At 40.4% G+C, this 15651-nt stretch overlaps 1 protein-coding gene across 1 annotated transcript in view; it reads left to right on the top strand.

Annotated features, from left to right (window-relative positions):
- The window catches only part of LOC126485078 (cartilage oligomeric matrix protein), a 397283-nt gene that overhangs the window by 311134 nt on the left and 70498 nt on the right, over positions 1-15651 (top strand). The window contains exons 9-10 of the mRNA XM_050108681.1: positions 6901-7020; positions 11862-11962. Of these exons, the coding sequence (XP_049964638.1) occupies positions 6901-7020; positions 11862-11962 (221 nt within the window). The remainder of the gene's footprint in view (positions 1-6900; positions 7021-11861; positions 11963-15651) is intronic.

The raw sequence follows: 15651 nt of genomic DNA, 5'->3' as shown, positions 1-15651 counted from the left end.
AGACGAAAGGAAGTGGGTTTTAAGTGAGAGGGTAAGGAGTCATTCCAATCCCGGGAGCGGAAAGACTTACCTTAGGGGGAAAAAAAGGACGGGTATACACTCGCACACACACACATATGGATGGATATGTGTGTGTGTGCGAGTGTATACCCGTCCTTTTTTTCCCCCTAAGGTAAGTCTTTCCGCTCCCGGGATTGGAATGACTCCTTACCCTCTCACTTAAAACCCACTTCCTTTCGTCTTTCCCTCTCCTTCCCTCTTTCCTGATGAGGCAACAGTTTGTTGCGAAAGCTTGAATTTTGTGTGTATGTTTGTGTTTGTTTGTGTGTCTGTCGACCTGCCAGCACTTTCATTTGGTAAGTCACATCATCTTTGTTTTTAGATATATATTTCCTACGTGGAATGTTTCCCTCTATTATAACCATATATATATATATATATATATATATATATATATATATATATATATATATATATATATATATATATATATATGCATACTTCATACCATACTTAAAAAAAGGAAAACCATGGTTTTCCTTTTTTTAAGTATGGTATGAAAAGCTCTGGTAGAATGCAAATAATATATATAATATAATATAATAGAGGGAAATATTCAGGGGAAAAATATATCTAAAAACAAAGATGATGTGACTTACCAAACGAAAGCGCTGGCAGGTCGATAGACACACAAACATACACACAAAATTCTAGCTTTCGCAACAAAAGGTTGCTTCGTCAGGAAAGAGGGAAGGAGAGGGAAAGACGAAAGGAAGTGGATTTTAAGGGAGAGGGTAAGGAGTCATTCCAATCCTGGGAGCAGAAACACTTACCTTAGGGGGGAAAAAGGACGGGTATACACTCGCACACACGCACACATATCCATCCACACATATACAGACACAAGCAGACATATTTAAAGACCAAATAAAGGTTGTGGAGGGTGAGTGTGAAGGGTGAGTGAGTTGCCTTTCCAGAGGTGCGAAACCAGGAGATTGGATAGTTTTTTGAGGTGGAGGGTGGCATGCTGTTTTAATTTGCGGTTGGCCTGTAGGAGGATGCTTTGAACAGCCGGTGTGGATGTGGGAGAGGAAAGATTGAGGACTTTTATTAAGGATAGGAGTTGACGGGTGTGTTCATTGGCTGAGTTGATGTGTAGGTGAAGGATTAGGTTCCAGCAAACCTCAACCTCCTCTCATTGCACACAAACCCAGTCTCTCCCATCTACTCAATCTCCCACTTCCAGCTCCATTCCCTCCAAAACCTCAAAATTCCAACCAACACAATCTGGAACCACAACACCCTAATTCAGTAGTTAAACTTTCCTCCAAACCTCTCTCCCAATCCGAAACCTCTGTCCTATCCAAAGACCTCACTTTCAGCCCCACTCCCAGATTCAACCAAACAGCCCTCGTCAAAGATTTGCTGTCCTACACTCGTACTCTCTGCTGGAAATATCACTTTGCCACTAAGAAAAATGATCCTAATCCTACTCCTAATGATCCAACTTCCCAAGACACTATCCAAATTGAACCCTGCCTAGAACAGTTCCGTCCTCCGTCACAGTGGGACCCACCTCTTCTTCCTCAAAATCACCCTCTCCAAATCTTCCAGGAATTTCTGACTTCCAGCCTTGCCTCTCAATCCTTCTTAAAAAACCTTAATCCTACTCCCAACATCACCACTGATGAAGCCCAGGCTATCCGTGATCTGAAGGCTGACCGATCCATCGTCATTCTTCCGGCGGACAAGGGTTCCACTACCGTGGTACTTGATCGTCGGGAGTGTGTGGCTGAAGGACTGCGTCAGCTTTCAGACAACATCACATACAAACTTTGCCAAGGTGATCCCATTCCTGATGTCCAGGTGGCGCTTCAAGGAATCCTCAGAACCTTAGGCCCCCTACAAAACCTTTCACCTGACTCCATCAACCTCCTGACCCCACCGACACCCCGCACCCCTACCTTCTACCTTCTTCCTAAAATTCACATACCCAATCATCCCGGCCGCCCCATTGTAGCTGGTTACCAAGCCCCCACAGAACGTATCTCTGCCTACGTAGATCAACACCTTCAACCCATTATATGCAGTCTCCCATCCTTCATCAAAGACACCAACCACTTTCTCGAACACCTGGAATCCTTACCCAATCTGTTACCCCCAGAAACCGTCCTTGTAACCATTGATGCTACTTCCTTATACACAAATATTCTGCACGTCTAGGACCTCGCTGCGATGGAGCACTTCCTTTCACGCCGATCACCTGCCACCCTACCTAAAACCTCTTTCCTCATTACCTTAGCCAGCTTCATCCTGACCCACAACTTCTTCACTTTTGAAGGCCAGACATACCAACAATTAAAGGGAACAGCCATGGGTACCAGAATGGCTCCCTCATACGCCAACCTATTCATTGGTCGCTTAGAGGAAGCCTTCTTGGTTACCCAGGCCTGCCAACCCAAAGTTTGGTACAGATTTATTGATGACATCTTCATGATCTGGACTCACAGCGAAGAAGAACTCCAGAATTTCCTCTCCAACCTCAACTCCTTTGGTTCCCTTACCTACAGCCTAGGTCTTCGTGGCAAACGAATCTGCTCCAGTCCGGAATCCCTGAACCATTACACCAACAACCTGATAACAGCTTTCGCATTCCGCAACTACCCTCCTGACCTGGTACAGAAGCAAATAACCAGAGCCACTTCCTCATCCCCTCAAACCCAGAACCTCCCACAGAAGAACCACAAAAGTGCCCCACTTGTGACAGGATACTTTCCGGGACTGGATCAGACTCTGAATGTGGCTCTCCAGCAGGGATACGACTTCCTCAAATCCTGCCCTGAAATGAGATCCATCCTTCATGAAATCCTCCCCACTCCACCAAGAGTGTCTTTCCGCCATCCACCTAACCTTCGTAACCTCTTAGTTCATCCCTATGAAATCCCCAAACCACCTTCCCTACCCTCTGGCTCCTACCCTTGTAACCGCCCCCGGTGTAAAACCTGTCCCATGCACCCTCCCACCACCACCTACTCCAGTCCTGTAACCCGGATGGTGTACATGATCAAAGGCAGAGCCACGTGTGAAAGCACCCACGTGATTTACCAACTGACCTGCCTACACTGTGATGCATTCTATGTGGGAATGACCAGCAACAAACTGTCCATTCGCATGAATGATCACAGGCAGACAGTGTTTGTTGGTAATGAGGATCACCCTGTGGCTAAACATGCCTTGGTGCACAGCCAGCACATCTTGGCACAGTGTTACACCGTCCGGGCTGTCTGGATACTTCCCACTAACACCAATGTATCCGAACTCCGGAGATGGGAACTTACCCTTCAATATATTCTCTCTTCCTATTATCCACCAGGCCTCAATCTCCGCTAATTTCAAGTTGCCGCCACTCATACCTCACCTGTCATTCAACAACATCTTTGTCTCTGCACTTCCACCTTGACTGACATCTCTGCCCAAACTCTTTGCCTTTGAATATGTCTGCTTGTGTCTGTATATGTGTGGATGGATATGTGTGTGTGTGTGAGTGTATACCCGTCCTTTTTTCCCCCTAAGGTAAGTCTTTCCGCTCCCGGGATTGGAATGACTCCTTACCCTCTCCCTTAAAACCCACTTCCTTTCGTCTTTCCCTCTCCTTCCCTCTTTCCTGATGAGGCAACAGTTTGTTGCGAAAGCTTGAATTTTGTGTGTATGTATGTGTCTGTTTGTGTTTCTATCGACCTGCCAGCGCTTTCGTATGGTAAGTCACATCATCTTTGTTTTTATATATATATAAAACAAAGATGAGGTGACTTACCGAACAAAAGCGCTGGCAGGTCGATAGACACACAAACAAACACAAACATACACACAAAATTCAAGCTTTCGCAACAAACTGTTGCCTCATCAGGAAAGAGGGAAGGAGAGGGAAAGACGAGTCAGACAATTGTTAGCCTCATTTTCATAATCTGCCACCACAAAACCACTCCTTTTAATATACTACACGAAGTTTTTTCGAAATTTTCCTGAATTTCTCCGTCCTTTAACGTGTTTTGGCGGCAACGCAACCACCTAACCTTTATGCACATCGTTGTCTACCAACCCAAGTCCAACATAGCCCAGCTGTAACCAACACCTTAACACCTTTTTTCATTCCAGATCTCCAGTTACTTTCCGGTTCACCTTTATCTCTCCCCATATATTTTTATTTTCATTTTCATTTCACCCCATGTTACACTTTCCACCTTCTAATACCATGTCAGCCTCACAACACCCCCACAACGACCCCATTAAGTTTTATTTACATTCCCTCCGCAAACATGCCTTCGCCCTAGCCAGATTACGCTCCCATATTCTATTTTCTCAGGCTTGTCTGACATTTGGCATTACCCCCAAAGGCCTCACACTTAAAGTTCCCATCTCTGGCTGCAACTATTCCTTCCATCAGTCCCTATACCAGTTCCAAACTGAACAATCCATTGCCCTCACCCACCTAATCCTTCACCTACACATCAACTCAGCCAATGAACACACCCGTCAACTCCTATCCTTAATAAAAGTCCTTAATCTTTCCTCTCCCACATCCACACCGGCTGTTCAGAGCATCCTCCTACAGGCCAACCGTAAATTAGAACAGCATGCCACCCTCCACCTCAAAAAACTATCCAATCTCCTGGTTTCCCACCTCCGGAAAGGCAACTCACTGACCCTTCACAACCTTTCCAGCAAACCTCAACCTCCTCTCATTGCACACAAACCCCGTCTCTCCCATCTACTCAATCTCCCACTTCCAGCTCCACTCCCTCCAAAACCTCAAAATTCACCCACTTCCTTTCGTCTTTCCCTCTCCTTCCCTCTTTCCTGATGAGGCAACAGTTTGTTGCGAAAGCTTGAATTTTGTGTGTATGTTTGTGTTTGTTTGTGTGTCTATCGACCTGCCAGCACTTTCGTTCGGTAAGTCACCTCATCTTTGTTTTTATATATAATTTTTCCCACATGGAATGTTTCCCTCTATCATATATGTCAGCTTATTTAATCTAAGATTTATTTCTGAAAGTAAATAACATTAAGAATACAATATAATGGCATGAGAAATTATGTGTTTGTCTAAGTGTCTGAGTGAGGTTTCATTACCAGCTTCCCACAGTACTCCTGTACTGTACTTCTGCACAATATATACTTCAGTATTAATTCCTATATTATTTAAATTGTCCCATGAGACACTAAATGGTCAAATGCAGTCAGAATTTGCTGGTAGTGTGTCCACATGTTGGCAAATTGTTCATACTTGTAACAAAAATAAAATACATCTAACTTTTTCCCCCTTTTATCAGTTTGTAGATTCTGTTTGAGATTTATTTTCACCTTGGACAGTAAGAAATTTTGTATATTGTGTATATCTAGTATTTGTTTCTGGGAAAAGTAAATTATTTTTATTTTTTGACCTTGCATAATATAAGCTGTTAAACAATAACTGATATTTGCAAACATCTCTTTACTTTTAACTCTTATATTCTGAAAGCTATTATTATTATTATTATTATTATTATCATTTTTCTGGTGGTATCATGATCATCATCATGTACCATATACAGGTTACATGGGTAAGGGTTGGGTTGTTTGGGGGGATAGCGAGGTCATCAGTTTCATCAGATTAGGGAAGGATGGGGAAGGAAGTCGGCCGTGCCCTTTGAAAGGAACCATCCTGGCATTTGCCTGGAGCAATTTAGGGAAATCACGGAAAACCTAAATCAGGATGGCCAGACCTGGGATTGAACCATTGTCGTCCCGAATGCGAGTCCAGTGTCTAACCACTGCGCCACCTCGCTCAGTACATGAATAAGGCTAATAAAATGTAATTATAAAGTTTCAGTATATTTTAAAATATCTTACATACTCTGTGTGATCAAAAGTATCCGAACACCCCCAAAATCACATGTTTTTCATATTAGGTGCATTGTGCTGCCACATACTGCCAAGTATCTAACCAATACAGGTTTCTTGTCTGAAACTCGGCCATGGGCTGACTGTCTAGGGACCAAAATTCAGGCCCTTTATGAAAATGCAGATTATACTCATGTATGTTAATGGTAATTAGTTTATAGTGAAAAAAACAAATTTAAGGAGGCAGATGGCAAAACAAGAGGGGAAGTAAAAATATCCCAGCTTGCTTCGTCACAAACGCATACAAATATGTCATGTGTAAAGCATATGGTAAACTTCAGTTTATTGGTAGAATACTGTGAAAGTGCGATCAGTCTGCAAAGGAGATAGCTTACTCTTCATTTGTGCACCCAGTTCCAGAACATTGCTCAAGTGTGTGGGATTCGTACCAAATTCGTAATTGAACATATACAGAGGACACAATGAATGGTCACAGGTTTGTTTGATCCTTGGGAGAGTGTCACAGATTTACTGAAGGAACTGGACTGGAAGACCCTTGAAGATAAACATAAAGTATCCCAAGAAAGTCGATTAGCAAAGTTTCAAGAACCGGTATTAAAAGATGACTCTATGGGATATACTACAATCCCCTACATATAACTCACATGGGGATCATGAGGATAAGATTAGAAAGATTACTGCGTGTACAGAGGCATTCAGACAATCATTCTTCCCACACTCCATATGTGAATGGAATGGGAAGGAAACCAAAAAATTGGCACAACTGGAAGTATCCTCTGTGATGCACCTCACGTGTGCAGATGTAGATGTAGATGCGTACCTCATCAAGAAAAAGAACCTTTGGGGATGTGAAACAAATCTGGCACACACAATAAAAGATAGCAAATCTTAGAAAATTGATATCTATGCTGTACTAACAGTAAACCATCATTATACATTGCTTAATATTATTTGTCCATCACTTGAATACTAGAAATAAGGTAAAAATCTTGTTTTCAGGTGTTCAATGTGTAGACACAGTAGAGGGTTTCCGGTGCGGCTCATGTCCACGAGGCTACACAGGTGATGGTCAGAGATGCAAACCTCGGGGAAGCTGTGATTCAAACCCCTGTCATCCAGGTGAAGTCATTTTTTATTTAAACAGGGGAAAGTTGGTTTTGGAATTGGATTGTTTCTGCTACTCTAATAATACATCTGTAAGATATGGAGAATAGGCATCATGAAGTAGTTAATTTGGTAATGGAGGGAAGAAAACTTAATACCAAATTAAGGTGGCAACTTTAATCAAACTGAAGCAGGGAAGCATGCTATCTCCACTTTTACTTCAACATTTATGCAGATGCAATGATTGAAAAGGCTTTGGAGTACATGTAAATGGAAAATAAGTAGAACTGAAACTGGATCATCACCATCTGCTATGATGATGGTGCAATGCCAATCCCCAGTGACCTACAGCATAGTAACTCAGTAACACTAAATATCAATATCAAAAAGACAAAATCATGATCATCACAAAGAATTTGGATTTCAGAATCTCCCAATCTCTTGTTGTTTGTACTGTTCATCACACGTTTCACTTCCAAATAAGATTGCTCTGCAAACATGTACTTTCAGAAAATAATTCCTAACACAAATTTATATTCACTGTTAGCAGATTTCTTCTCAAGTACATTTCATGCTATTGTCAGTTTACTTATTACAGTATATCTTCCTTACATCTGCTCTTGTCAATTGTTTTGTTGCCCTTTCAGCATCGCATTTCCTAATTTACCTCCTTCAGTATCACTTGACTTAATGCAACTACACTCAATCCAAGTCCCCTTGTTTTCCTCTTATGTAGGTACTTGTAATCTCCTTTCATCACACTTCAGTATCCATTTTGTTCCACTGATCTTCCAAGCATTTTGCCATCTCTGATAGAATTATGAAGCCGGCAAACTTTAAAGACTTTATCTTCTTCCTTTCCATATTTCTGCTTAAGTTCCTTCACTGCTTGTTCAGTGTACAGTATCAATAACATTGGGAACACACTAAAACCCTGCATGACTCCCTTCTCAGTTTCTACCTCCCTTCCATCCCCTTTGATTCTTAGAACTGGAATCTGGTTTCTGAACAATTTGTTGATACCCTTTCATTCTGTGTGTTTCATCCCTGGTAACTTTGATGTCCATAGAGTGTATTCCAGTTAATTTTTGTCAAAATATGTAACAATCACAAAAGTATGAGTATTACCAGACCACTAGATTAATATGTCATGGTTGAAAAATAGTAACACAAATTATCTACAGAAGTATGGAAATACTTGTAAATGCAGGAAAACACAAGGCCATGCTGACCCTACGACTTATCTTAGAAGATAGATTGAAGAAAGGTAAACCAACATTTGTAGCATTTTTAGATTAAGAAAAAGCTTTTGCAATGTTGACAGTAATATACTGTCTGAAATTCTGAAGATAACAGGGATAAAATACAGGGCACAAAAAGTCATGTGCAACTTGTTGAGAAATCAAACTGCAGTTTTGAGAGTTTAAGGTTATGAAAGGGAGGTATTTTTGTCTTCATTAACTCGTGGAATAATTTATTTTACTTTGTCATCTGCAGAACTAATAGGCCTATTTACTTTTACTACTGTAGGGCTTCACAACTTCATTTCTAACTTAGATATGATACTTAATTGTTCATAGTAGATAACAAGTGGCTATTTGGGGTACCAAGCTGAGAGGGCACCTTAGGCATCCCTAGTGCAAAATTTGTATGCAGGATTTATCATAATTAGTTCTGAGAATAATCCAGTTCCATGCTCACAAGATTTATATTTATTTTTAAAGATCCTGAGTGGCAAATGGGGGGAGATGGGGCAATGGTTTATTGCTTGTGTGGAAAAATATCCTCAAACAGGCCCTGTTCACCCACATTCCTATTTTCTTGTTCATTATAAGACTTATTCCTGCATTATCCCTGTTTGATTTAGTGTTGACAAATCTCTCCTCAACAGACACAAAATCCTATTCTTTCTGTCACCATACTTCACTGATTCACAGTACATCATATTTCAACCTATCCATTTCTCCTTTCAAGTCTTCAACTTGCCAGCATAATGAAAGGATTTACCACTCCATAGAACATGAGATTTTTACCTGTGGAATATTTTGTACAGGAGTATGCTAATCATCATTATATTACACAGTGGAGCTGCATGTTCTCAATAAATGTAATGACTTAAGTTTCCCCTTGGCTTTTAGCCAAGTCACAGTATTCATGGAGCAATGACCTGTTTCCAGTCATATGACAGCATACAGTTCCTGAGCTCGAAACTGTGTACTGCATTAAATTCCAAACATCTGCAGAGTGTTTCATGGAGTAAGGTACATGACAGACTCAATATGTCTGTTCATATCAACCACACCAGCCACCAACAGAGCTCCACTTTAACAGCTTTTACCTGTTCCATGTCAAAAAGTCTCTTCCTTACACCCCTCACTGTCTGTGGATTTTGCATCTGCAGTGAAAGATGGAGATTTCAAAATATACCAATAACCTTACCAGAACATTTATTGAAGGACAGTATCTTATCCAGTGCATCCATAAACGGACCTCCCATGTCATATCCTCCTCTTAACCAGCCACCAGCCAGTACTCCCCTGACCACTCAGTATCGCCCTGGCCCTGAAAAGCTCAACCACATTCTTCATCAGTGCATTGACTATCTCTCATCTGCTCTTGTCTTGCCTACCCAAATTCCTATCTGCATCACCTAAAGTAATGTTCTGCCACCCACTCAACCTGCAGAATACCCCTGTCCATCTGAGTCCTACTCACCACCCTGCACCCCACGGGTCAGTCCCCCTTGGTCGGCCCAGGTGCAAGACCTGCCCCATACACTCACCCACTATGCCCTGCCGAAATCACAGGGATTTCTTGTAAAACAAAAAGCAGGACCATGTGTCAAATCAGCCATGCTGTGTATGAGGTGTGCAGCAGTTACTGTACTGAATTCTATGTAAGGATGACAAGTCTACTTACATGAATGGACCCGCCAGACTGTGACAACCCACAAACTCGACAAGTCAATAGTTGAGCATGCTGCACACCACAGCACAAATTACTTCAACAGCTGCTTCACTGTGTGAGCCATTTGGATACTCCCTTCTAGCACAATTTTCTCTGAACCATGCAGATGGGATTTGTCTCTCCAGCATATCCTGCACTCTGGCAATCTCCCTGGCATAAACTTGTTTCCGACTGTCTCATTTTACCTTTCCCCTTCTCTCTTCTGTCCACACCACTCCTCCCCTGTCCTAATCATGTACTGCCTTCTCCCACCATTTTTTCTTGCCCCCTGTCCTCATGTGGGCATGAGGCAAAATACAAAGATATTTCTTGCAATATATACAGCAGATGCATCTTCCAGAGGCTGCTACCCCTCCTGAACAAGCTGGCTTCAGGCAAGGATGCAGCTGAACCGATCAAGTTCTTGCCCGACAGGGACTGATCTACAAGCTACTGCAAGTTGTACCAAGTCGAGAAATTGTGGATCTAATATCCAGCATGCTTAGTGAAAGGCAATTTGAAGAGTTTCTAGGCAGTTTTAAAAACCACAAACAGAAACTAAATAATTGACTACCACAGGAATCTGTTTTAGCCCCATCACTATTCAATTTATACATTAATGATTTACCAACCACGATATCAACTAAATTCATCTATGCTGATGACACTGAACTGTTAGCACAAAGCAATAATTTCGAAGATGGTGAACGAATTCTTACGGAGGATCTGGAGAAGATGTCAACTTTCTTTAAGACCTGGAGATTGATCCCAAGCACATGAAAAACTGAAGTCTCTTGTTTCTATCTAGCAAGTCGTGTGGCGAACTACAAACCAAGAGTTCTGCTCAATGGACAAATGTTGAGGTGCAATCCTTTCCCAAAATATCTCGGAATCACTCTAGATAGAACCCTGAGCTACAAAGAGCACATCACCAAGCTTTCTCATAAAGTTGCTGCAAGAAACAACATACTACATAAGCTCAGTGGTACCACCTGGGGAACCTCTGTTGACTGTCTGCGTTTAACTGGCATCAGTCGTGTGAAGGTAGACACAAAACTTAATGACACAATGCGCTGCATTACTGGTTCCATCAAATCAACCCCATGCCACTGGTTACCTGTACTGAATCACATCCCTCCACCTCACTTAAGTCAGAAACAAGCTCTAATGAGGGGGCCAAGAAAATCTATGCATCACCTTCTCTACCACTGCACCAGGAATTCTGTCATCCGCTACAGCAATGATTGCGATCAAAAAGACCAGCAAGTGTTACTGCAGGACAACTCATTGTGGATGGTTTTGATCTAACTGGAAGCTGGAAGCATGAATGGTCAACAAAAACATTGGGAACAAGAGCCCATCACCTTGATCCCACAAAGAAGCCAAAAGGTTTTGACCTACCGAGGAAACTTTGGTGCCACCTCAACAGGTTAAGGACTGGACATGGTTGTTGTAGCTACTTCAGGTACAAATGGGGCTGGATCAGTTCACCGATGTGTGAATGTAATCAAGAAGAGCAGACAATTGAACATTTAGTCCAATGCAGTCCACTTCATTCATACCCTGGAATTCCCGATGACTTGTTCACTCTCACACCCAGCTTAATTAACTGGTTGAAAAACATGGACTTTAAAGTTTAATCTTGTCTTATATCATATGTATATTGTATAAAACCATTTGCCTTATATCAACTGTATATTGTATAAAATCATCATACGATTAAAAACAAATCTTCCAGAATAACTCATAGTAAACACAGAGGTGGAACACTTTGTACTTGGAACAATTACTGGTGTGAAGAGAAGTAGACTAAGATAAATGAACCAACCAAAGCAAATTATTCCTTTACTTACTTTAGTATAACTTAATGCATGATAAATAAACTTTCATGTTTTCTATTGCTACTTCAGGTGTGCATTGTGTCAACTGGGAAGAGCCTCCATACTTCCGTTGTGGAGCATGCCCAGTGGGTCTCACTGGTAATGGAAGTTTGTGTGTGGATGTTGATGAGGTGAGGCATATCATTATACACAATATAGTTGATAATACTACATTATCTTCCCATTTAAAGCATTTGAATAATAGAAGAAATGAAGGTAACATACAGTTGAGCCATTTACTTTTTCCATTATTCATATTCTACCAAAGGTTTTCCATTATCACTTTTATTGCATTTCATAGAATCATAAGGTCTGAAACATGTCTATTTTACACCAGTGATTGTCACTTATGATATGATTAACAAACAGCTGCCATTGAATAAAGGTGGCTTCACAACAAAATTGATATTATACGTGAAAGCAAACAGTATTGAGCATTGGCAATAGTTATTAAGAATAACCACAATTTTTATCATTTTTCTTTTGTGGATGAAGTCATTAAGAGCTGTTCTGCTTAAGGAATGTTTCTTTAATGGCATAAATTAGTTCAGTGCCATAAGGATTGCAGATCCAAAGTGTTGTTTCATTCATTGTAACATGAAGGCAAATCAGACAAGTTCTTGTACTGGCTTTAGAATTATTTGTCTTACAGAGCACTATTTATGTAAAGAGAGAGAGAGAGAGAGAGAGAGAGAGAGAGAGAGAGAGAGAGAGAAAGTGACACTTCCATTAGAATGGAACATGCTGTTTCACATTTTCATATCGACCCATGAACCTTTTCACTAAAAAACAAATGAAAATTAAAAAAAAAATCAGAAGAATCTGAACAATAGCAAAGATGGTATAAGATAGATTAGAATCTTAATCATTTGGTGTTGAGAGTTTCCTTCATTGGAAGCTAAAGAAAAAAGTCTCAACTGTTCATGTCCTTTGTGCTGGTTTCTCTGCTCATGAGATGTATGGATGGTGACAGAATACCTCAGAAAGTGTGGGGTGCATGGAGACATCCAGGAAGGCAGATAATAAGTAGACCTAGGATGGACTGGAATGAAGGAAATGCAGAGGCCATGCAAGAAAGACAACTGATAGAAGACATTTTTATACATAAAGAGGCATCAAAATTGGGTTGCATTTTTTGGCCAACAGTGCAGTAAAACATGGTGTTTCACACACCATGAAGGTGCTGTGTCTGCTATTTGTAGTAATGAATACCAAGGAGCAGGGACTGATCACCACATACATTCCTGCCTGTTACTCAGACCTTGTCAGGTGGCTTATTGGCTTGACACTTAGGAAGGTTAGAAAGAAGTCTGAGAAAATCAATATTCCATTTGACATAAGTGGTGAGTTCTGAACTCAATTATTCACTGTCAAATATTACTTGTGTTAGTAGAGCAATGAACAATCCTCTAGTTCAGGATACATAGCTGAAAAACACAAGAATGGATCACCTGCTTTGGAAACATTTACAGTGTGATCATTCAATATATTCCCTTGCTGAACTCTCATAAGCCTCAGCTGATACAAGTCCTGCATCTAATAACAGATAGATATTCTTTTGTTAAAGGAAACATAAGTACATGCGATTTCAGGTGCTTTTCATAATGTTAGTGGAATGCATTAATTCATATCAGTATTGAATATTTTCATTTGTATTGTTATGAATATAATAGAGGGAAACATTCCACATGGGAAAAATATATCTAAAAACAAAGATGATGAGACTTACCAAACAAAAGTGCTGGCAGGTCGATAGACACACAAACAAACACAAACATACACACAAAATTCTAGCTTTCGCAACCAATGGTTGCTTCGTCAGGAAAGAGGGAAGGAGAGGGAAAGACGAAAGGATGTGGGTTTTAAGGGAGAGGGTAAGGAGTCATTCCAATCCTGGGAGCAGAAAGACTTACCTTAGGGGGAAAAAAGGGACAGGTATACATTCGCGCACACACACACATATCCAGACACAAGCTTGTGTCTGTGTATATGCAGATGGATATGTGTGTGTGTGCGAATGTATACCTGTCCCTTTTTTCCCCCTAAGGTAAGTCTTTCCGCTCCCGGGATTGGAATGACTCCTTACCATCTCCCTTAAAACCCACATCCTTTTGTCTTTCCCTCTCCTTCCCTCTTTCCTGACGAAGCAACCATTGATTGCAAAAGCTAGAATTTTGTGTGTATGTTTGTGTTTGTTTGTGTGTCTATCGACCTGCCAGCACTTTTGTTTGGTAAGTCTCATCATCTTTGTTTTTAGATTCATTTGTATTGTGGTTGACTGGGTGAAAAGGGGGTAGTTTTAACTTGCTGAGATAGGTAAAAGTAATTTATTGTGTTTTAATTTAGTTTTCCTGGAGCTTTTTCAAATTATGCTCCTTTTTAACAGCAAAGAAATGTATTCTAACAAGTAGTTTTCAGTTGTGTACTTGACTGAGGCATCACAGCTTGCCTCTCAGGGAGAGGAATACAATTTCATATTCTGGTGTGTTTATGTTCCAGATGAGTACTTAAAAGTGCCAATAGCTTGTCAAATTTTCTTTCAACATTCTAATAAATAACATGCTTTGTTGACCTATCACAGTTCTTCATGCAGCATAATAAAAGCACAAAATTTAAATGGGACTTGTGACAGAGGATGTACACTTTTCTCTACTGGCTAGCAGAAAATCATTCTGGCAAAAATCCTTGTTGTCAGCAAGTGCCCTTTGTGAGCTGTGAAATGTCTTCCTTTATTTTACAGTATAGCAGTGAACTCAGTATTATGAAAAGGAGGAAAACTTGCAAAAGAAAGAAATCCACACGGCATAATTGAGTGCCCCATGTGACCTTTCCACTACTTTATTACAGAGACATCCGTGCCTCTTGTAGTGGTACTGACTTCTGGGGTAGTGCTCCACTCCACACAGCCCCCCGCCCCTGTTTTCATAGAGCCTTATTATAGCTGCATTAGATTTACTCCATCAGGAACTGTATACATATCAACACTCATTAGTTTCAAAAATAAACATTATTATGTATAGAAGTGATAGAGTAACTTGCTAGCTATCTATCAGTTTAATTTTGATGTAGAATTCTCAAAAGAAAATCATAAATGATCTGAAGCTAAGCTCATTACATGATACTCTGTAGATCAGTCTTCATAACAGAAAACCAGAGTGCGACAATGGCAAAAATAAAGAAAGTGAACAGTGACTAGCAGGAATTTTGGGAAGGGCTGGACCAGGGATTTACAAACCTTCATTCACCCTTGTATTACACAATTTAACAATTCACTCAGTGATTAAATATCTTTGGCAAAATGGTCATCAAACAATTTTACAATATTAATAAATATGAACAAAGATTTTGCATTCTCTGAGTTAAGAAACAATCAGTCGACATATAAAGTACTTAAATCCCAATAAAAAAATTAAAAAAAAAACAATTTATTAACTATAATTATAATGTTAATTTAATCTTTGGTAAGAATCTAGAAAAGAATTTTATCAGAAAAAATTAGAACTTACGGCTTCAACCTCTTTATAGAACAAAGTAAGGTCTAAACTTATGATAGCATAAGCAGGAAGGCGGAACAATTTCTGGTATACAAACACTCAGCAGTACATGAATGTTACATTGCTATTAAATCAACAGGATAATAAGATCGCCAGTACAACTGCCACAAAGGGAAAGAACAAGGTAAACAGTGGCCCCAATAAGGGTACAAAAACTAATGGCGATAATATTGATTGGTCTCTTGATACATTAGGACTAGCAGACTCTTCTGGTGCTTGGACTCTAGTGGCTGGTGCCAAAATATCTGAAAAACATCCAAAGAGTA

The sequence above is a fragment of the Schistocerca serialis genome, chromosome 6 (genome assembly GCF_023864345.2).
Source record: "Schistocerca serialis cubense isolate TAMUIC-IGC-003099 chromosome 6, iqSchSeri2.2, whole genome shotgun sequence".
NCBI lineage: Eukaryota > Metazoa > Arthropoda > Insecta > Orthoptera > Acrididae > Schistocerca > Schistocerca serialis.
Note: the sequence above shows the minus strand (reverse complement) of the source record. Positions and strands in the feature narration are given on the sequence as shown.